Source organism: Bradysia coprophila, assembly GCF_014529535.1.
Source record: "Bradysia coprophila strain Holo2 chromosome IV unlocalized genomic scaffold, BU_Bcop_v1 contig_5, whole genome shotgun sequence".
NCBI lineage: Eukaryota > Metazoa > Arthropoda > Insecta > Diptera > Sciaridae > Bradysia > Bradysia coprophila.
The window spans coordinates 8,234,821-8,258,607 of record NW_023503374.1 but is presented as its reverse complement, the minus strand read 5'-3'; the positions used below and the strand labels follow the sequence as shown (position 1 = coordinate 8,258,607).

The 23,787-nt window shown below is 37.5% G+C and overlaps 2 protein-coding genes across 3 annotated transcripts; one reads left to right on the top strand and one right to left on the bottom strand.

Moving 5' to 3' along the window:
* Positions 1-8,013: 8,013 nt before the first annotated feature.
* Positions 8,014-20,100, top strand: LOC119071649 (insulin-degrading enzyme). The gene is made up of 15 exons (XM_037176611.1): positions 8,014-8,230; positions 8,389-8,783; positions 8,892-9,139; positions 9,207-9,548; positions 9,614-9,699; positions 9,763-9,877; positions 9,956-10,067; positions 10,132-10,364; positions 10,441-10,654; positions 18,422-18,558; positions 18,638-18,869; positions 18,928-19,022; positions 19,081-19,365; positions 19,430-19,549; positions 19,613-20,100. Exons 1-15 carry the CDS (start codon positions 8,166-8,168, stop codon positions 20,048-20,050), a joined length of 3,117 nt encoding a protein of 1,038 aa, XP_037032506.1. The 5' UTR covers positions 8,014-8,165; the 3' UTR covers positions 20,051-20,100.
* Positions 20,101-20,242: 142 nt separating this feature from the next.
* LOC119071652 (beta-1,3-glucan-binding protein-like) lies at positions 20,243-21,914 on the bottom strand. Of its 2 annotated transcripts, none has more exons than XM_037176613.1 (6): positions 21,669-21,914; positions 21,513-21,607; positions 21,300-21,454; positions 21,075-21,238; positions 20,608-21,008; positions 20,243-20,551 (listed from the first exon to the last, which is right to left on the bottom strand). In XM_037176613.1, exons 1-6 carry the CDS (start codon positions 21,820-21,822, stop codon positions 20,345-20,347), a joined length of 1,176 nt encoding a protein of 391 aa, XP_037032508.1. In that variant the 5' UTR covers positions 21,823-21,914; the 3' UTR covers positions 20,243-20,344. The 2 variants fall into 2 exon arrangements, with proteins under 2 accessions (XP_037032508.1, XP_037032507.1); XM_037176612.1 differs by having other exon boundaries at positions 21,300-21,464; positions 21,514-21,607.
* Between the last annotated feature and the right edge of the window lie 1,873 nt (positions 21,915-23,787).

Sequence of the window (23,787 nt, the reverse complement as noted above, 5' to 3'; positions counted from 1 at the left end):
TGTATTTAGAAGTCTAGCGCTTCCACACACGGACTTTTCGACCCTTTTTGGGTATGTATCGCACCGTCTTTCTAAGCACAACAAACCTGCACACTTCCAAATAAATCGTCTGTTTATTCACGCCGTAAGTGCGGTCGAAATTCAAAATGGAAAGTGCGGAGGTCTTTCTAACGTAGCGTCATTCTCATACAATGAAGCGTTGAAATGCACTTTCCGGTTCACTTTTTCATCGAATCGTTCACTTAAAATTCAAATTTTAGGCACACTTACGGCGTGAATTGGCCAGATAATTCAACTTTAAGGTCACAAATAATTTTTTTTCAACACAGCAAACTTTTTCAACTCTGCTGCCAAAAATAAAAAGACAAAGAGAAAAAAGTTGTTCCACAAAATTATCAGGGGAGACTAACGATTCTATAGAGCCATCGATCATTCAGATCGGATGTGGCTTGAATTTGATTTTCATATAAGCTAGATGAAGATTTCGCAAATTCATTCTCAAGCACTATTGAAATAGTAAGTGCGTGGATAGAAAATAGGGTTCCGCAGAGAGCTTTCAATAACTTCAATTGTTTTATGAGACCAACCAGGTCCAATGTTACTAAATCATTTATTTATTTCATTTATTTCAGTTATCAAAATTACAAATACAACAAGAATAGACCGGTGGTAGTCAACTATCATCGTGGTAGTCAACTATCATCGTGGTAGTCAACTATCATCGTGGTAGTCAACTATCATCGTGGTAGTCAACTATCATCGTGGTAGTCAACTATCATCGTGGTAGTCAACTATCATCGTGGTAGTCAACTATCATCGTGGTAGTCAACTATCATCGTGGTAGTCAACTACCAAATTTTCGAATTGCAATACCAACTATGAGCGATCGGTTATCAGATAACAAATTATTATTATTTGCCTGGTGTTGATTTGATCATAGTAGCATTGCAATTTATCATCGTGGTAGCCAACTACCAAATTCTCGAGTTATAAAAAGACAAGCAGGCAGAATAATTGCATCAGTCGGTGCGAAGCTCTCGAATAGTAAACGTCTCGTTGGTAATTAATTCGGTTGTTAACTATCACCGTGGTAGTCCAACTACCAAATTTTCAAATTGCAATGCCAACTATGAGCAATTTGGTTATCAGATAACAAATAATTATTATTTGCCTGGTGTTGATTTGCTCATAGTAGCATTGCAATTTTGAATCATTGCTGTTATCGTCTCATTTTTGATTTGTGACACAGACACATGGACAGACAGACAGACGGACGGACAGATGTAGTGTCCACAATAGGGTTTTTTTCTAAAAGAAAAAAGACCTAAAAACATCTGCGTAGCTGTGACGAAGTCAATTCGAAAGAGCTACATGTAAATTTGAAATCGTACTACTTAGCTAGGCAATGCTTAAAAAAACAACTTCTGCAGAGGACTTCGACTGTTATTTGAAATTTAAATTTCAGAAATTTTTCGAAAATGTGTTGAAAATCACCGAAAAACTGTTTTGATAAATTTCGGAAATTTAATAAAGTTAAATTTTAACTTTAAATTTTAAAGGAAATTTTCATAAACTGCTCACGTTTCTCAGAGCCAGTCAAATTGCTACAATCAAATGTTTTTTATGTTTGTTGAAAGCTACCACATTCCAAGGTAAATAAATGGGCGGCTTCGCACATACCAATTCTGCTTAACCTGAGACGAAAAGCTCAGGGGCGCAAATTGCAAGAACCGGACATCTGCACACAAACCAAAACAGGACTCCTTTTCACATTCACTAAATCACAAAGAAACTATCCTTCGGAACGACAAACAGAGCTATAGCTCTTCCCTTGCCCACACATCACGTAAAGTGACAAAAAAGAAGAAAGAAAAGCTGTTTCGACCTCGAGAACTAACGGCGGTCACTGGTCAGAGTGGACTGACCATCTTCAGTTGCTCCCGCTAGCCTCTTACACAAGACAGCAGCAAAACGTTCCATGAACAAGTGTAGGATAGTTTGCATTGAGACATTGCCATCTGCTGATGGTAAATTTGGGGAAATAGCGGAAAGCTGCTAAGAAACAAGTAAGGCCACTGACGTGGCTTACCCGTTTCTCCATTTTTTTTTACGTGTTTGAAAAAATTCTCAAGAGTAATTGAGCTCAAATCAAGATATACTACTGATATTTTAGACAAATTCTGGAAAATATTCCAGCACAACACTAATTGCTAGGGTCTCTCGATTTTTGAAAAATGTGAAGCGATGCTTTAGTACATTTATCAATACCATCTAAAAGAGTCTTTTTAAAGATGTTCCTGCAAAATACGTATAAATTAGTCACACAATATCTGATTCTAAAGTTATTTTGATGGGAAACTTAGAACTAAAAAGACTATGAGAAAAGTTTTACACTGGTCCGAGTTATTGCCTTACAGTGAACGACATCTCAAATGTCTCACTGTCAAATTTTTCTGAGAATTTTATTGTCATTGCAAATTCACAATGACATTCTCTGAAAAAAATGACAGTGAGACATTTGAGATGTCGTTCACTGTAAGACGAACTAAAAATTAGCCATTTTCGATCTAGAAACCTAGAATTTAATAAAAGCTAACGTCTCTACTCTACTCGAGGACATTTTAAACTTTTCATAAAAGGGGTACCCCATCAAAGTAGCTTTAAAATAAGATATTGTGCAACAAAATCTACAAAAAAAGACTATTAAAAGATAAATATCAGACTCCTGTGAAACTTTTATCACAAAAAAAATATTTTTCTAACTAAAAGGATGTATCGTTTGGGATCGTTTATTAGAATAGAGATCTAAAACTTAATGACAGTTTTACTAACAATTCACATTTTAGACTAACCAGAAAAACCCTTTTTCAAAAAATCGTCTGTATTTAATGTATGTTCGTTGATTTTGCCCTCTCATTTATTTACTAGGCCCCACCTTTTGGGTGGGTCAGGTCCCTTGACTGGCTGGGATTTTCTCAATAGATTTTTGTAACAAAAATATAATATCATAGATTGGTATTTGCTCAAAGCAGATCCATTTTAAGTCAGTGTGGATCTTTGAGATGTGAATTTTTGTGATGCCACCATAATTTTTTTGATTGAACAAGCCTTTACGTTGTAGTTTGTAAATGGATGAATTCCCTAAGATCAAACAAAACGCCTTTACGTTTGATTTCGTAAAAAGATAAATAACTTATTAATTAATAAGATTAATAATAAACAGTTTATCATTAATAGTACTTTATTTCATATGGAGTAGGATCCTCGAGCGACAGCGAGAATCCTACTCCATATGAAATACAATGCTTTATTGCATGAGCGAAAACGAGACAACAACATATGACTGTTTTGACAGCAAACTATTAATGTATGAATTAGCGCTCTAGATAAGTAATTTTTCGGGTAATCACACCGCGAATGCAATAAAAAAATTAACAAATTACTTGTGAAATCCTAGCGAAAATTTTTTGATTTTTCGCTGAGATTTCACAAATATTTTGTGACATCACAAAAATTCGAATCACAAAGATACGCACGGCATTAAAGCAGCTCTTTGTCTTATTTTGTCATAAATGGTTCAATCCTTTTATTTGATTGAAAATAAATTTTCAGAACATACAAAAGATGCTTCAGGGTTATGCAGTCTCCTGAGAGATGCTTTGAAGAGGAGGTATTTCTTGCCTACCTCTTGAATAAAAATTAAACTCTTGTAAATACGACCGCAAAGCTCACACTCGTGGACATTTTCTAGATTGAAAAACAATTTTAGCAAATTAATCTACTGAATTGACCCGATTTGCTCATAAATAAGGTATGCAACTCGTGTGATTACGCAAAGTTCACACTCGTCGGTTTTTTCTAGCATAGACAGCAAGAAATCACGCATAAAAGTCTTTTCAGAACAAATCATAGATTATTGATCCATCATTTTCCATTAACGTTAACTTCAGTACTGTCGAAAATTACTCCGTATGATAAGGAGACAGAGCCGTTACAAATTTGATTCTTAGTCGATTTTTTTTTTTGAGATCTGTTGAGGATTATTTAAGCTATCGAGCTGTCAAGCGACCGACGAGACGAAAATTCTTTTGGGAATATCTCGAAGACCTGTTCTAAGGTGACTCGTCCGTTATAGTCCATTTTCAAACTTAACCTCAAGAATTTAATTCCCCTCGATTAAAAAAAAATGGAAATCCGTTGAGAAATACTCAAATTATCGTGGTGTCAAGCGATGACCTAAAAATTCGATTTTCCTAATTTCTGTTTCATTTGGAAGGTAATCGAAGGCCGAATAGAATACTGTTGAAAAAAAAAATTGGGTCGTTGGACTAAGGCCTTAGGCCTCTCAATAAATTAAAATTTTAGGTCAACTTGAAATTTGTGTTACATTTGAAAGGAACGTCGTACGGGGCTTCGTAATTGCGCTATGCGCAATTTCTAAGATGTACACATTTCATAATAATTTGACTTCAACTACGTTTACGGGTGCAATAGGTCTACGGTCAAAGTAGGGTGACAGACGCACTAGGGTCACGTACGCAATAGATATACGGGTTCGTACGGGGCTCAGTCGCAGCAAACGCTCCGACTGTTCTGATGGCTCGTTATAAATCCGTTTAGAATTACTCAAGTTATCGTGTCATCAAAAAATGAACAAAGTGTGACAAACATTTTCTGTATTTAAGGTTTTTGGTCATACATTCATGTATTTTCAATCATAGTAGTGAACATTGTGTGACAAACATTTTAGAGTGTTTATCATTCGTAAGACCGATAACTTTCAGTCAAGGGAAAATAAAATTATCTAGAGAAAACCCACTTGCTGGACTGTCCAAGTCAGTTTGTTGGGAAATATCCTTATTGAACGAACCGAGTGAGTTATCTGACAGCGTTTTTAAAAAACGGTCTCGGACGTAGTATCGCCTAGCCCCTGCGACGCCGTTTTTCAAAAATGGCCTTCGAGGTACTTCTGGTTAACCGCTGGGAGGCCATTTTTGAAAAACGACCTCGTTGCTCCTACCGGTTGACCATTGGGAGACCGTTTCTGAAAAATGGCCTCGGAGGTCGTAGCGGCTGATCCCTAGGAGACCGTTTTTGAAAAACAGCCTCGTAGGTCGTAGCGGCTGATTCCCCGGAGGCCGTTTTTGAAAAACAGCCTCGAAGGTCTTATCGCCTAATTCTTGAGAGGCCATTTTTGAAAAACGGCCTCGGAGGTCATACGCGGGGACCTCCAGGAGGCCTGCGGACAGACAGACTCAAATTTTTTTTTGGACCAGCCCCAGACACAACTCATTAGTAGTAATAACTCATACAGGTAGATAAATAGATAAACAAATAAATAAACATATAGATAGATAGATAGATGGATGGATAGATAGATCTAGATAGATAGATAGATCTAGATAGATAGATGGATAGATGGATAGATGGATAGATAGATCTAGATAGATCTAGATAGATAGATAGATAGATCTAGATATATTGATAGTACTGCTATATTTCTGTATGATCTACTGATGTTGGGTTGCGGACAGACAGACTCAATTTTTTTTGAAGACCCGTTTCTCTGACGAGAAACGGGAATCACCAAAAAATGCAGCAAAGCAAACAAAAGAATTGAGCCTGAGCTTCAAAAGCAAAAATAAAAAATAAAAATTCTCAATTAAAATTAAATTTTTTAAATTTTTTGATAGCCATTGTATGAAAAAGAATAGCCAACTTTGATCGGTTCAGTCCTCTATTTGAATGACGTCAAAGTCAGCTTCGGTGCTAGACAGTGCGTTGGTCGTACTCACAATTCTTACGTCACCAACCGTCTGATCCGCTCATTTGATTTAGTGAATGTGAAAAGGAGTCCTGTTTTGGTTTGTGTGCAGATGTCCGGTTCTTGCAATTTGCGCCCCTGAGCTTTTCGTCTCAGGTTAAGCAAAATTGGTATGTGCGAAGTTGTTTATGTCCGCCCATATATTTACCTTGCCACATTCCTGGTCGGAATTGCAGTCGTACATTTTTCAAAAAGGATTCTGATGGAAAGATATCATCAAAAGTAAACTAAAATCCAGTATTTAAAAATCCACCTAATGTATGTTTTTCAGCAAAGCACCGATGCCTCTCAAGGAGACAGTGCTTCAGCGAGGTCAAGACAAAGGTATGTAGATATAGTGTGGAGGTAATGCCATTCAGACGCGCTGCTTCACATATATTTTTAGCCCCGTACGAAGTACTGGGGGCTTATAAGATTAATATGCCGTTTGTAACACGTCGAATTGGAAGCAGACAGTAAGGGCAAAGCTTTTGGTTATGTTCATAGATGACGAATCCGCAATAAAAAAAATGTCCGTCCGTCCGTCCGTCCGTCCGTCCGTCCGTCCGTCCGTCCGTCCGTGACCCCTCTAGCTTGAGCAAATCACAACCTTTTTTCAAAATTCTTTTTTTCCCCGATTGGTATCGACAAAAGTAAGGTCAAGTTCGAAAATGGGCATGGTAGGGTCGGCCCTTCCAGAGCTAGGGCCCTATAGGTGTTTTTCAGTCTTTCGACGATATCTACCGAAATACGCACGTAATAGCTGCTTGTGATATATCAAATGAAAGGTATTGACGAGTAGAACAAAGTTGCTGAACATTGTTTTTGTGTAGGATGCAACGCGAGCTTGTTGGGAGGGCTCAAAGGTCGTTACTCGGCCCTAAGTGTTTTTTCCACATAAATCGAGTAAATCTCATCCGATTTTGCTAGATTTTGTTTTATTTGAGAGATAATTGAATGCCGAATAGAATGATGGCAAAAAAAGTTTCAAATTTGGGCCCTTGGACTAAGGCCGCTACTCGGCCCTAAGTGTTTTTTGCACATAAATCGAGTAAATCTCAACCGATTTTGCTAGTTTTTGTTTTATTTGAGAGATAATTGAATGCCGAATAGAATGATGGCAAAAAAAGTTTCAAATTTGGGCCCTTGGACTAAGGCCGCTACTCGGCCCTAAGTGCTTTTTGCACATAAATCGAGTAAATCTCAACCGATTTTGCTAGTTTTTGTTTTATTTGAGAGGTAATTGAATACCCAATGGAAAGTTGGCAAAAAAATTTGGGTTTCTAAAATAATGTCGTAAATTGTTGGTTTTATTTGAGAGGTACTTCGTACGGGCTTTCGTAATTGCGCTATGCGCAATTTTAAAAATGAACACTTTCAGTAAATTTGACCATGCCCAACTTGACTTGCATTTTGGTAACAGACGCATTAGAGGGTTGTAGACGTATTAGGGTTCCGGGCGTATTACGGCTACGGACGTATTATGGTTACGGACGAAATAGGATTACGGATCGTACGGGGCTAAGTCGCAGCAAACGCTCCGACTGTTCTGATGCCTTGTTTTTTTATTAAGGCTAGTTGTTGCTCGTCCTATACCGGACTGTTTGCTGTTTGGCTGAATTTTCCTGAGCTAGCAATGTAACTCAAGATATCATGGGGTTGCAAAGTTCTAATTCTGTTGTAACCGATGGTGTAACCACCCAAGTGCTTCCTCCTTTGTGTGATAAAAGCTTCACATAAGTTCTAATGCTAATGACATTTTTGTTTAAATGTTTATGATTTTCCCGTGCCTATCACAAAATAGATGGTCCAGATTTTTAAGCAATTTTGTGTTTTTAAAGAACTTTCGTGCTACCGCACGTCTGATTCGATTTTATACGGCATTAACTACGCCCATAACAAAACATTTTAAATTTTATATATCTTTATCTGAACTTTGTACGAAGATGTAAAATTGTCGTTATCTACCTCAGTTCCTCAGTTGTGCCTCGGATAGTAAAAAAGCTAACCTTTCTTCTTTAGTTATCCAAGTATAATTGGCTCGTTACATGCTAAGTAATAAGACAATTTACCGTTAACGTACTTATAGCAACAACACCATATCAGAATGTCGAGGTTGCATGATTCCGGTTTTTATTCAGTAACCTTGCGATTTATATTTATATGATCGTTTTGTTGTAGGAAAATTTTTTGAAAAATAAAATAAGAATGTCGATGTCATCACTACTAGCTGTCAAGTTGAGTTGCATATTTTTCATTTACCACTTTTCAGTAATATTTATGTAAAACGTGTGGATCTATTTATTTTGCTGATTTAATTTTGGTTATATTGTCTAGCTAAGATACTATTTCGTTTTAGTTAATGTATAATCAAATCTGTCGGCGACTAACTATATCAATATGTGAGAAACACATTCTGCGAACAAGGTAGTTACAAAAAGTGGCAAAATAGTTGAGCAAAAAAAAAATCGCTTTAACAAAAATCGAACATTTCACGTCACTCGCAAATATTTTTTTTTTATCTCTTGTCACAAAAAACGATAATCTAGTTTCAATTTTATCGACAACGACAAAAAAACTTTCAGACAATTTCAGGTAATAAAAGAAAAGTCATCAGTACTTATTGCCCGAGGCATTCATTCAACGAACATCATGAGTGCCAATGTGTTAAATAGTTCAAGCACAATAGTGCCTGCAATTGAAATTTCAATGGATTGCGGGAACATTGAACGTTTCAATAACATTGGCAAATCGCAGCAAGACAATCGTGATTATCGAGGCCTGAAGCTTGCGAATGGATTAAAAGTTTTACTCGTCAGCGATCCGGTCACGGATAAATCTTCTGCTGCGCTAACTGTCGATGTGGGTCATATGAGCGATCCGAATGACATTCCTGGCCTAGCTCATTTCTGCGAACATATGTTGTTCTTGGGAACGGAAAAGTATCCGAATGAAAATGCGTATTCAACGTTTTTATCAGGTAAATTTACCATTCTAGTGCAAGTCGTCGATTTACATATGAAGTTGGTTACCTGGACTTGAAATTCCCGAGTCGAAACTAGAAATTCATAAATTGAATTTTCCTCAGAAAATGGCGGCTCCTCAAATGCATCGACTTATGCAGACAACACCAAGTATTACTTCGATATTGTACCGAGCCAATTGGAAGGTGCATTGGACAGATTTGCGCAGTTCTTCATCTCTCCATTGTTCACCGAAAGTGCAACAGAACGGGAAATAAATGCAGTCGATTCGGAACACGATAAAAATGTTGCCATCGATGTTTGGCGTATCCGACAAGTGTCCAAATCACTGGCCGATCCCAATCATCCATACGTAAGCATCCTGAATTTATTCACTCGCGGAACGGAATGGATAAAACCAAAACTTGCATGCATTTCAGAGTAAATTCGGAACAGGAAACAAGAAGACACTGTTGGAGGAACCGTTGGCTAGAGGAATTAATGTTCGCGACGAATTGATCAAGTTTCATGACAAATGGTATTCGGCTAACATAATGAGTCTGGCTGTGTACGGCAAAGAAACGTTGGACGAATTGGAGACGATGGTCGTTTCAAAGTTCTCTGGAATTGTGAACAAAAATGTTGACGCTCCCCGATGGAACGATGCACCGTTTCTTGCCGACCAAGAAGCGACTAAGGTGTCTATCGTGCCGGTCAAGGATTCTCGATCGCTAACGATTTCATTTCCAACTGGGGACTTGGAGAAACACTACAAATCATCGGTGAGTCTGGCTTTTAAAATCGTTACCGTTGAATTTTCCTCAAATTAAAATCGGTTCGTCTACAGCCTGAACAGTATCTGAGTCATTTACTTGGACACGAGGGCAAGGGTAGCATTTTGTCAGAACTGAAAAGCAAGGGATGGTGCAATAGGTGAGATTCCATAGTTTTTGAGTGCGGTTCACATGTCACAAATGTTTCGGTATTTTTTTTCAGTTTAATGGCTGGACATAGTACATCAGCCCGAGGATTTGGATTTTTCGACATATCTGTCGATCTATCGAAAGAAGGCTTCGAGAATGTCGATGAAATAATTAAAATAATTTTTCAGGTAAAAAACTGAGAATTCATATCGTCGCTCGGACGTGTAATAACCAAAATTTTCTATTTCATTACGTTCCCCCTAAAGTACATCAATATGTTGAAAGCAAACGATCCGAAGAAATGGATTTTTGAAGAATATTGCAATTTAAGCGAAATGCAGTTCCGCTTTAAGGACAAAGACACTCCACTCACTTTGGGTACTTACGAATATTGATTCCACTGGCTGAACTCGTTAACGAATCACAATTTATTAACTTACAGTGTCTGGTGTTGTACATTCGATGCAATTGTATCCGTTGGAAGAAGTGTTAACGGCACCTTACCTAGTCAGTGAATGGCGTCCCGATTTAATCGAAGACTTGCAAAAGGACCTAACGCCTACGACCTGTCGCATTATCGTTGTTGGTCAGAAGTTGGAGTCGATTGCTAACAATGCTGAGAAATGGTACGGAACCAAATATCACTGGGAAAAACTCGATAAGAAGTTATTAGAGGTAAATGACGATAATCAGGTGCTCAGACACCGTTTTCACTATCAAGATGGTTTTCACCACGGTATGCATTTCACAGGAATGGTTAAATTGTGGATTCAATCCAAAGCTATCGTTTCCGAATACAAACCCATTCATACCAACAGACTTCAATTTGTATCCGATCGAGGCGGATGTGCAAAAAATTCCGATCATTATTCATGATACACCGGTCATGCGTGTATGGTACAAACAGGACACTGAATTTTTGAAACCGAAAGCCATCATGAATTTCGACTTTTCCAGTCCGTTGGGTGAGTTTGCACTTACAATTTTTAGGCATTCCAGTAGATCGGTCAATTATTCTTCGAGTAAAGGTTATTTTAGCACCAAACAAAACTGCAGGTATTTCGTTTCAAGTGAATTTATTCACAGAAATAAAATCTCGTCGCGCACTTTCATATTAACAACTTAATTAGAATCACGTCGAGCTCCGACATCAAGCTCGGATCATTTTTTCTGGTCGTTTAGGGCTTTACGATACTCCTCACCATGGGACTTGCATCTGCTCGCATGCCGAACGAAAGCCGGATTGTTGACATCGCATTTCCACTTCTCAGACGGATCGTTGTATTTGTAGTTCGGATTGTAGCCGGAGGATTTTCCATCGTTGCCATTGCTGTTGTTATATTTGTTCTGGTCCATGGCTTTGCAGTAAAACGTTTTAAATATTTTTCGCTTGTCGGTATACTGAACCGTTCGATAATTCGGACACAAGACGTGAAATTAAAATAAATTAAAATCGGCGATGCCTGAGTGTAATATAGGCCGCATGTTTATTTTGCTGATTTTTCTTAGTGAAATGGAGATTGTGCAAACGACCCATCATTTTGAAAGAACTTAACACTAAAGACAATATTTTGTCTCTCTACCAACCGTATCTTACTCACAATTTTCAATTTTGTAGACTCAGTAATAAACAAGTAGCTTGCGCAAATGCTCTAATGACTTATCCGAGTAAACAAAATCTTATCTGTACGTGGACCTCACACCAATTTTATGGTTTTGCTGCTGAAATAAAAATTGGTTTTTCGATAGATCGATGAAGATTTTATGAAATGTTGCAATTTTTACTGAATATATTTTTGGCTGATCTCATTTCTTTTTCGTGTGATGATGAGATATTATAAGGAATTAATTCCTAATGGGTAATTGGTTCGAACAATCTGCTTTGCTAATGATTTTAATAAATGTGTCGTTCAAAACACATTAAATTGTCCTGTACCTAATGAACACAAGTGACCAAAGATAATCCAGATTTTATTTTGCTTCTAATGAATCATCGACCTCTGTTTAAACATGTATTAACAGATCGACTTGAGATTATAATAATTTCCGTCAATTGACATTGGGTTGGCTATGATGATGTTAAATCAAAGAAGAATTGAAATTGTTTTCAATTAAACGTATATTTCGGATGTTGTTGTGTCATCCATCTTCAGCTAGCACAACATTAAAATTCTCTTTAGGCTAAAACTAGATAACATGAAAAGTCGTGTAAACAAATTATCATAAACTTTATGCGATTCCAATTACATTAAAATTCTAATTCGCAAAACTACTTTCTCTTGAAATTCCAACACGATCGTCAAAAATTGAAACTTGTTTCACCTGTTTTGATATAAGAGAAATGACATAACGTAAAACGAAGGATTAACCAGCATGAAGTTGTTTGAACGAATTCATCACATGAGTGTAGGTCGCATGCAGCATGTTAAACGATTTGAAATTTTGAGCAGAATCGTTGTAGAGCCAAATGTAGCACGCTTCTAGCGTTTTTCGCTTGTACCAATCTTATTCGACGTCCAGTATTTTCACTTCTTTCTCATTAAAATCTGGTTCGTGATTAACAATGTCTAATTAATGTCGGACTAGAGCAGTTTTTGAGCGAGGATTGAACCTTGATCTAAAATCATAGTCATGCTCCTTCGTTCGGGTACAAAGGCAGGAATCTTTTTGTCTCACCAATGTAAAACGTGGAACATTTCTTGCATCTGATTCTGATAACGATTCCTTTCCGATTTCCGAATCATCTTCGGAGTTTTCGTTTTCATGTTCGAGTAAATGTTCCGTAGTCTCGTTATCGTTTTGGGTGCTGATCTTAACCTAGGATTGACCTTCTTCAGTAGTTGTTGAGATTATAATACCAGGAATGCGAGGCCCATAAAAACTGAATTTCGAAATATTTTGAATATTGTGATTGGTTGTTCGTTCGCTTCAAGTAGCTACAAGTCATTCTAAAAAAACTTAAAAATTGTCACAGTCCTCCCTTTGAATAAATTTGTTAAAATTGCATTTGCTTACATATTCATATGCATGTGAACAATACGAGTGCTACGAATTGTGGTTCTCTACAGATCAGATACAGTTTGTTCAAAAATGAAATGCACAGTTTTTAGTATTTCGAGACAGTTGAAAATTTCAATCTGTCAGATAGTAAAGGATGCGTTTAATTAACCGGCGCATTAACAGATTTGAAATTTGAATGGTTTTTTTCCACAGCTACAGATTTTTGCATGTTAAGTTTCTTACATTTTTTGCAAATAGCATTTTAATAGTAGGAAACTTAGATTTCGTCAGAAGAATTTGCGAACGGAAAAATGTAAATTTATTTTTAGTCTGAGTATTGTTCTACATCTATAATTTATCTTAGATCGTGTCTTTATTCAAAGAAATCGATGGTGTTGTACAGCGGCTAACTGTTCAACTTCAATTAGCAGCAAAAAATCATCACGGAAAAAAATTCAATTATTCGAAGCAAATTTAATGTTGAAAATTTGGTTCGAATATTTAAATATTTGTCACAAATATTTCAAATATTTATGAGAAATAAATTCAAAATTATTTGTGACAAATATTTTAAATTATTTGTCACAATTTTTTTTAAATATTTATGACAAATAATTTTGAATTTATTTCTACAGTGAACGACATCTCAAATGTCTCACTGTCAAATTTTTCTGAGAATTTTATTGTGTCATTGCAAATTCACAATGAAATTCTCTGAAAACAAGGCATCAGAACAGTCGGAGCGTTTGCTGCGACTTAGCCCCGTACAACCCGTAATCCAATTTTGTCCGCACCATTATACGTCCGTAGCCCTAATAAGCTCGGAACCCTAATACGTCCACAACCCTCTAATGCGTATGTTACCAAAATGCAAGTCAAGTTGCGCATTGTCAAATTTACTGAAACTGTTCATTTTTAAAATTGCGCATAGCGCAATTACGAAAGCCCGTACGAAGTACCTTTCAAATAAAACCAACAATTTACGACATTATTTTAGAAACCCAAAATTTTTTGCCAACTTTCCATTGGGTATTCAATTACCTCTCAAATGAAACAAAAACAAGCAAAATCGGTTGAGATTTACTCGATTTATGTGCAAAAAGCACTTAGGGCCGAGTAGCGGCCTTAGTGCAAGGGCCCAAATTTGAAACTTTTTTTGCCATCATTCTATTCGTCATTCAATTATCTCTCAAATGAAACAAAAACTAGCAAAATCGGATGAGATTTACTCGATTTATGTGCAAAAAACACTTAGGGCCGAGTAGCGGCCTTAGTCCAAGGGCCCAAATTTGAAACTTTTTTCGCCACGTTCTTTTCGGTATTCAATTAGACTCCATAAAAAACTAAATCTAGCAAAATCGGATGAGATTTACTCGATTTATGTGCAAAAAACACTTAGGGCCGAGTAGCGGCCTTAGTCCAAGAGCCCAAATTTGAAACTTTTTTCGCCACGTTCTTTTCGGTATTCAATTAGACTCCATAAAAAACTAAATCTAGCAAAATCGGATGAGATTTACTCGATTTATGTGCAAAAAACACTTAGGGCCGAGTAGCGGCCTTAGTCCAAGGGCCCAAATTTGAAACTTTTTTTGCCATCATTCTATTCGTCATTCAATTATCTCTCAAATGAAACAAAAACTAGCAAAATCGGATGAGATTTACTCGATTTATGTGCAAAAAACACTTAGGGCCGAGTAGCGGCCTTAGTCCAAGGGCCCAAATTTGAAACTTTTTTCGCCATCATTCTATTCGGTATTCAATTAGACTCCATAAAAAACTAAATCTAGCAAAATCGGATGAGATTTACTCGATTTATGTGCAAAAAACACTTAGGGCCGAGTAGCGGCCTTAGTCCAAGGGCCCTAATTTGAAACTTTTTTCGTCACGTTCTTTTCGGTATTCAATTACCTTCCATAAAAAACTAAAACTAGCAAAATCGGATGAGATTTACTCGATTTATGTGCAAAAAACACTTAGGGCCGAGTAACGACCTTTGAGCCTTCCCAACAAGCCCACGTTGCATCTTACCCAAAAACAATGTTCAGCAACTTTGTTCTACTCGTCAATACCTTTCATTTGATATATCACAAGCAGCTATTGCGTGCATATTTCGGTAGATATCGTCGAAAGACTGAAAAACACCTATAGGGCCCTAGCTCTGGAAGGGCCGACCCTACCATGCCCATTTTCGAACTTGACCTTACTTTTGTCGATACCAATCGGGAAAAAAAAGAATTTTGAAAAAAGGTTGCGATTTACTCTAGCTAGAGGGGTCACGGACGGACGGACGGACGGACGGACGGACATTTTTTTTATTGCGGATTCGTCATCTATGAACATAACCAAATGCTTTGCCCTTACTGTCTGCTTCCAATTCGACGTGTTACAAACGGCATATTAATCTTATAAGCCCCCAGTACTTCGTACGGGGCTAAAAATGACAGTGAGACATTTGAGATGTCGTTCACTGTAATAAATAATTTAAATATTTGTTGCAAATTTATAAAATATGTGTCACAAATAATTTAAATATTTGTCACAATAAATTTGGAATTTATTTGTCACAAATATTTAAAACATTTATAACAAATAATTTAAAATTATTTTATATTTTATATATTTGTCACAAATAAATTGCGAATTTATTTGTTACAAATATTTACATATTTGTGCCAAATATTTATATATTTGTAGAAAATAATTGTTGACAAATTTTTAGCCCCGTACGAAGTACTGGGGGCTTATAAGATTAATATGCCGTTTGTAACACGTCGAATTGGAAGCAGACAGTAAGGGCAAAGCATTTGGTTATGTTCATAGACTACGAATCCGCAATAAAAAAAATGTCCGTCCGTCCGTCCGTCCGTCCGTCCGTCCGTCCATCCGTCCGTCCGTCCGTCCGTCCGTCCGTCCGTCCGTCCGTCCGTCCGTCCGTCCGTCCGTCCGTCCGTCCGTCCGTGACCCCTCTAGCTTGAGTAAATCACAACCTTTTTTCAAAATTCTTTTTTTCCCTGATTGGTATCGACAAATGTAAGGTCAAGTTCGAAAATGGGCATGGTACGGTCGGCCCTTCCAGAGCTAGGGCCCTATAGGTGTTTTTCAGTCTTTCGACGATATCTACCGAAATACGCACGCAATAGCTGCTTGTGATATATCAAATGAAAGGTATTGACGAGTAGAACAAAGTTGCTGAACATTGTTTTTGGGTAAGATGCAACCCGGGCTTGTTGGGAGGGCTCAAAGGTCGGTACTCGGCCCTAAGTGTTTTTTGCACATAAATCGAGTAAATCTCATCCGATTTTGCTAGATTTAGTTTTTTATGGAAGGTAATTGAATACCGAAAAGAACGTGGCGAAAAAAGTTTCAAATTTGGGCCTTTGGACTAAGGCCGCTACGCGGCCCTAAGTGTTTTTTGCACATAAATCGAGTAAATCTCATCCGATTTTGCTAGTTTTTGTTTCGTTTGAGAGATAATTGAATGCCGAATAGAATGATGGCAAAAAAAGTTTCAAATTTGGGCCCTAGGACTAAGGCCGCTACGCGGCCCTAAGTGTTTTTTAAACATAAATCGAGTAAATCTCATCCGATTTTGCTAGTTTTTGTTTCGTTTGAGAGATAATTGAATACCGAAAAGAACGTGGCGAAAAAAGTTTCAAATTTGGGCCCTTCGACTAAGGCCGCTACGCGGCCCTAAGTGTTTTTTGCACATAAATCGAGTAAATCTCATCCGATTTTGCTAGATTTAGTTTTTTATGGAAGGTAATTGAATGCCGAAAAGAATGATGGCGAAAAAAGTTTCAAATTTGGGCCCTTGGACCAAGGCCGCTACTCGGCACTAAGTGTTTTTTGCACATAAATCGAGTAAATATCATCCGATTTTGCTAATTTTTGTTTTATTTGAGAGGTAATTAAATACCCAATGGAAAGTTGGCAAAAAATTTTGGGTTTCTAAAATAATGTCGTAAATTGTTGGTTTTATTTGAGAGGTACTTCGTACGGGCTTTCGTAATTGCGCTCTGCGCAATTTTAAAAATGAACACTTTCAGTAAATTTGTCTTGCATTTTGGTAACAGACGCATTAGAGGGTTGTAGACGTATTAGGGTTCCGGGCGTATTACGGCTACGGACGTATTATGGTTACGGACGAAATAGGATTACGGGTCGTACGGGGCTAAGTCGCAGCAAACGCTCCGACTGTTCTGATGCCTTGTTTTTCCCTGATGCTTATTCGTGTTTCCAATATCGTCACTTCAAGTGCCGATAAAACTTCTTGTAAAAAATTTGCTAAATGTATGTCTTTCTACAGATTTGAGTATTCAAAGACCATCGATTTGTTTGAATAGAAACACGATCTAAGAGAAATCATAGATGCACGGAAAAAAAAGATTTGGAAAGAATTGTTTGCTAGAAATATATTTATAGTTGTGACAAATATATTTATATTTGTCACAAAATTTCAGGTAATTTGCTTGTCACAATTATATTTAATTATTTGTGACAAATTATTTCAAAATATATTCGTTACAAATATATAAATATTTGTAGCAAATATGTAAATGGACGTATTATGGTTGCGGACGAAATAGGATTACGGGTTGTACGGGGCTAAGTCGCAGCAAACGCTCCGACTGTTCTGATGCCTTGTTTTTATTGCGGATTCGTCATCTATGAACATAACCAAATGCTTTGACCTTACTGTCTGCTTCCAATTCGACGTGTTACAAACGGCATATTAATCTTATAAGCCCCCAGTACTTCGTACGGGGCTAAAAATGTCCGTCCGTCCGTCCGTGACCCCTCTAGCTTGAGTAAATCACAACCTTTTTTCAAAATTCTTTTTTTCCCCGATTGGTATCGACAAAAGTAAGGTCAAGTTCGAAAATGGGCATGGTAGGGTCGGCCCCTCCAGAGCTAGGGCCCTATAGGTGTTTTTCAGTCTTTCGACGATATCTACCGAAATACGCACGGAATAGCTGCTTGTGATATATCAAATGAAAGGTATTGACGAGTAGAACAAAGTTGCTGAACATTGTTTTTGGGTAAGATGCAACGTGGGCTTGTTGGGAGGGCTCAAAGGTCGTTACTCGGCCCTAAGTGTTTTTTGCACATAAATCGAGTAAATCTCATCCGATTTTGCTAGTTTTAGTTTTTTATGGTAATTGAATGCCGAATAGAATGATGACAAAAAAAGTTTCAAATTAGGGCCCTTGGACTAAAGCCGCTACTCGGCCCTAAGTGTTTTTTGCACATAAATCGAGTAAATCTCAACCGATTTTGCTAGTTTCTGTTTCATTTGAGAGGTAATTGAATACCCAATGGAAAGTTGGCAAAAAATTTTGGGTTTCTAAAATAATATCGTAAATTGTTGGTTTTATTTGAGAGGTACTTAGTACGGGCTTTCGTAATTGCGCTATGCGCAATTTTAAAAATGAACACTTTCAGTAAATTTGACCATGCCCAACTTGACTTGCATTTTGGTAACAGACGCATTAGAGGGTTGTAGACGTATTAGGGTTCCGGGCTTATTAGTGCTACGGACGTATTATGGTTGCAGACGAAATAGGATTACGGGTTGTACGGGGCTAAGTCGCAGCAAACGCTCCGACTGTTCTGATGCCTTGTTTTTTTTCGTTCCACCACAGTTCAGAATGCAACGGCTTTGTAAATGTTCCTCATCATTCTTTGAACGCGTAACAAGCGTTCTGTCTTTAATATAATTGATTTGATTACAGCTTACGCCGATCCACTCAACTGTGACTTGACTCACATGTTTGTGCATTTGTTCAAAGACGAACTAAACGAATATCTATACGAGGCTGACTTGGCTGGCCTGCGAATGGGTGTCTCAAACACTGCAAATGGAATCAGCGTACGTGTGAAATATAACAGAAAATTTAAGTAAATTCAACCATCAGATCCCACAATAATTCGTATTCCGTCGATTTCAGTTGTCAGTGAGTGGATACAGTGACAAGCAGCAAGTTCTGCTGGCAAAGATTCTAGATCAAATGTTCACTTTTGAATTTGACGAGAAACGATTCGAAATTATAAAGGAACAGCTGATGCGTGCATTGAAAAACTTTAAAGCCGAACAACCCTATCAGCATGCAGTCTACTTTTTAGCTTTACTGTTGACGGAACATGCGTGGACTAAGCAAGAATTGATTGATGCAGTCGCATGTAAGTGTATTGCGTCACATAGTAAAATGCTTGAAAAATTTACGCGTTTCGTTGACAGTGATCACGATCGAACGTCTTCAGCAGTACATTAAGGATTTCTTGTCTCGCATGCATGTGGAATGTTTCATTCATGGGAATGTAAATAAGCAAAAGGTATTCTTGACGCGCCGCTGTTGGTTCCATTCATTTCTAATCGATTTTTTTTTGATAGGCATTAGATCTAGCTGGATTAGTTGAAAAGAAATTGGATGCAACGCATGCCAATGTCTTGCCGCTACTGTCAAGACAATTGATGCTCAAACGAGAATACAAATTGGTTACCGGCGAACGGTACTTGTTCGAAACGGAAAACGAATTCCACAAAAGTTCATGTGCTTCCGTCTATTTGCAATGTGGTCCACAGGACGACCGCTCAAATGTTTTCATTGATTTGGTGTCACAAATACTGAGTGAGCCGTGCTACAATCAACTCCGTACGAAGGAACAATTGGGCTACGTGAGTTGTTTCGTAATCTGACTTAGCGGTACGAACAATCAGTCAATTTTGTTTTTCTTATCAGATTGTCTTTTGTGGCGCCCGAAAGGCGAACGGTGTGCATGGAATTAGATTCATTGTACAATCGACTAAGCATCCGGTTTTCGTTGAGGAAAGGATAAAAGTCTTTCTGGATAGTATGGTGGTATGAGAACATTTCGAATCAGATCAATTTACAATGTCTACAGAACTGCAATTGTGTTTACAGGAACAACTTACGAACATGACCGACGAAGAATTCGAACGGCATAAGGAAGCTCTAGCCGCTCAAAAATTGGAAAAACCGAAACGCTTATCCACCCAATTCAACAAATTTCTGAACGAAATATCACTGCAGCAGTATCACTTCGAACGAGCCGAGAAAGAAGTTGTAATCCTGCGGACAATAACGAAGGCCGACCTGATCGAGTACTACGAAAATTTCATTCTATTTTCGGGACCGCGAAATTGTGCTCTGTCCATACACATTGTGTCGACGGCCGAAGGTGGTATCGGCCACTCAGATGTGACTGAGGATAAGCCTGCCCGACCGGATGATATGGTCGTCATTTCAGATCTGGCAGCGTTTAAATCTAGTAAAGAATTGTATGCTGTTGCACAGCCATATATAAACATTCAGCCGAAAGGAGGCAAAAGTAAATTGTAAACAGGACACCCTCCGACTAAACGATAATATAGAAGCAAGTTCAAATTTCAGTTTGTTTTAGTGATTTATTTGCAACTTCCTTTCATGGGGAAGCCGTCTTCTATTGGCGAAAAAGATCTTTTCCTTTCTGGATCCGAAATGAGGAATGTTTGCCGGCTAAAAAAATTGTCATCCAACTCGATAACTCACTGCTACAGTCAATTAAATCCTTTATTTGCTCTGTTGGTTGTGCACAGTTGAATAAATGTTCCTAGTACTTACTACTACATCTCTAAACATCTTACAAACATCTTATTAAAGTGCCCTAACACGAACATAGTCGATGACAAAAGCGGCATCAGAGTTTTCCACATTCCATGTTGGTAGCCATTGATTTTTTCCGTCCCAAAAACTGGTCATCGAAGTGGGACTGGTATTCATCCAAGGCTTACCACCCGGATTTACACTATCATCGGGAAAATTGCTGTTACCACCGACAGCCAAATTGAGAACAATATAAAACTAAAAGAGAAATCCGATAAAAAATGAAATCCACAAGTCAATTACGCAATTCTCACTTCCTGATCGAATGGTGCCATTTTCGTCGATTGTATCCATGGATTCTGTAGTCCCGGGGCATTTATATCGAAATTGCCACGATCCCAAAATCCGGCATTTGCTATGACCACTCCGATCTCAACATCGTCAACGCTAAAGATGATTTTCTCTGGCGACCATTCCATTTGGTAGCGATGAAAGTCGTTACTCCATGCATTTCCAGTTGGTGAATTTCGAGGAAAATTTGTGGAAATGTGTTGCGTTGGAAATGGACCGAAATGTACGGTCGATTGTATCTGTTCGGATCCGATATTGATTCCGTTTTGTATTAATTCTTTGTTGCCTCTGGATCCGACCAAACTTATTTCACCGGATGACGGCCAAGCACCATAAGAGTTGTCTCGAGGCATGAGTCCAACCCCTATTTGCATTTTATTTCTATTATTCGAATGTTTGAATTTACTGTGAAACTATGAAATACACTAACCCGACCATAACCAATCCCCTGACGGCAGTTTTGCATTAATCTCCACTTTTCCATATTTAAATGAAAACGAATTCACCGTTCTGAGACTGGCACTTCGAATGGGATTCAAAATATTTTGATGAGTTCCAGTACGTTCACAACCAAAGAATGAAGGATCTGAGCAGCTAGAAATCGAAAGGTGAAATCTTTCAGTTCATTTCAATCACAATCACACAAAATAGTTACTAGTCAGCTGGTGTCCTTCCATGAAGATTCAGAGAACCGTGCGTTAAAAATGTTTCTCCAAATGCGTCCGATGTTAGCGCTGGCTTGATGAATAAGTGACCCTCATCACAAAATGAAATCGACCGATTGTTTGTATACCATTGGAATTCGAAATTCTGCGTCGACGTAACATTATCTTTTCATTTAATCAGAAAAACTTTCATGTGAAATTACCCCTCCTCCTGCCAATGTATTCTCATGTTCCCATTTCTTCAAATCCAGCTTATCGAACGTATCCTCGAAAATAACGTCGCCTGAACAATACGTCCCTGTGGACCAATTTTGTATTATCAAAAAGATCGGATAAAGAAAGGATTTAAGAAACACCACCTGCATGGGTACCATAAGTTCCACTGGTCGTTGTTGGTGAAGGTTCACATTTAGGTACCTTTCCCAAATTCCCAATGCCAAATGAACCGATAGGACCGATTGCGGATGCTCGAGATAGCACCGCTGCCACACAATAAATCGCAAAGACATTCATGGTGTATCGACGAACGAACCAAAGAATATTTTTCTCTACTTCAAAAACGACTGGCTTGATACACGAATCAACTAATTTGTCGTCAGAATCGTCAGTTCATTTTATATGCATTTCCACTGGATATGGACCATTGATTCTGTATTGTTTTCAATTAAACAACTTTTTTTTATCAGTTTTGCATCAATTTTCGTCATTTAGTTTTTTTGCTCGAAATGGTTTATTGTTCATTATTGATTTGATTTATTAGTCGTCGTAAGTGTTGCATTAATTACCTGCTTTGTCAAATAAATTCTGATTCAAAGTTTTACCGGATTGTTTTCGATATTCATAAGAACTTTGATTCATTATCAACCTTAAAATTAGACACCAAAATCGGACGGTGAAACCAATTATTTTTTACGGTGCAATTATTTTGCATAAACAGTATAGTACCAACGCACTTCAAGCATGAGTGTTACTCTAAATAGATTACTGAAACTTGACAACTGTAAAACACTGTAAAAAACCATTTCATACAAATTGGCATATGACGGCAGCTTTTGACTATAATCACTTTTGCTTGAAGTGCGTTGATAGTACCCAACCCATAGTCATCTAATCGAAATTTTAACTAAAAATTATTGCGTTCATGGTTTGGTTCAATCTTTCATAAACGGCTTATCATTGCAACGTCGTTCATAGTGAATGATGATCTCTAGCTAGGTTTCTCTTATATAGCAAGAAGTATAATGCAACTAACGAAGTACTTGATTTGGTATAAAAGGTTAAATAAACGTAAGCTTTTACAGACGGCAAGGTCTGTTTCAGAGTGTTCTTTAAGTCATTGTTAATTGAATTATTGTTGATGCTGAGATATCTTTCATGAAAACGTTTTGTTGGTAACGTGTGAACTTAGCAATTGTCTCACACGCTTCCCAAAAAAAAAAACACCAAAACGTAAATAACAATTTTGTTCTTAAGACAATCTGCGGAAAGCTTGGTTTTCAATTTCCAGTGCCAGTGGACTAAAGCAGGTTCAATGTTCTTCTCATGGAAAATACGCTAAACTTAAGTTATGTTATGATTTTGAGCCAAATAGATTCATTCAATTTATTTCCGCATGTATGACCATAGATCAAAAATTAAATATTTGTTCAATGACAAAATGTTAGATTGTTTTTGAAATGCAATCGGAAAATTTTAAAACAATAGACTTCCCTTTGTCGTAAAACTGCAACATATTTTCATCACCAGACAAAAAAAGTTGACATTGACAATTTCTCAGTCGTTATTCATTATGCATTAATAAGACTGTAGAAATCATCAGTTATCGACAGCTACAACAGCAACAAAGAAAGAGATCCAGTTAATGTCGTCTTATATAGTAAAATTATTGTGAGAACGGTTCAACGAATGGAGTGAAAGATCTAATTTCAGTGTGTTGAAAATATGCTTTGATCCCCAGACAAATCCCCATGGGGTGATTAGTCTAAGATAGGTTCTACCTTCATTTGATTTATGGTAATGGTAATTTTAATTGCGTCACAACTAGGAAAGAAAAAAATTGAGGATGTTAACTATTTTACAAGACTGCTGAATATTACGTTCCGAATATATTTACATTTTACATACTGAGCACACTAAGTGCAACAATGTGCATCGTACTGCTATGTTAACAATTGTACTTGTCCCGAATTTGTACAGTATAGTCTCGAGTATATAGCAGTACATTTTCGGTGGTAGTTGAACATTACTGTTGTACTGTTGTACTATTGTACTATTGTCTATAGAGCTATACTGTGTACAAGATAGATGAGAATGATGCCCTGCTCAGCTGAATATTAGTGCATTTTAGTTGCAAGTCTATACTGCTACGTTACACATTTGTACTTGTCCCGCTTCAAAAAAAAATGTTCAGCTGTGCTGAATAAAATTTTTTTGGGTGAAGGGAAAAGGGTTCAGTCGACTCGTCTTATTGTCGAAATC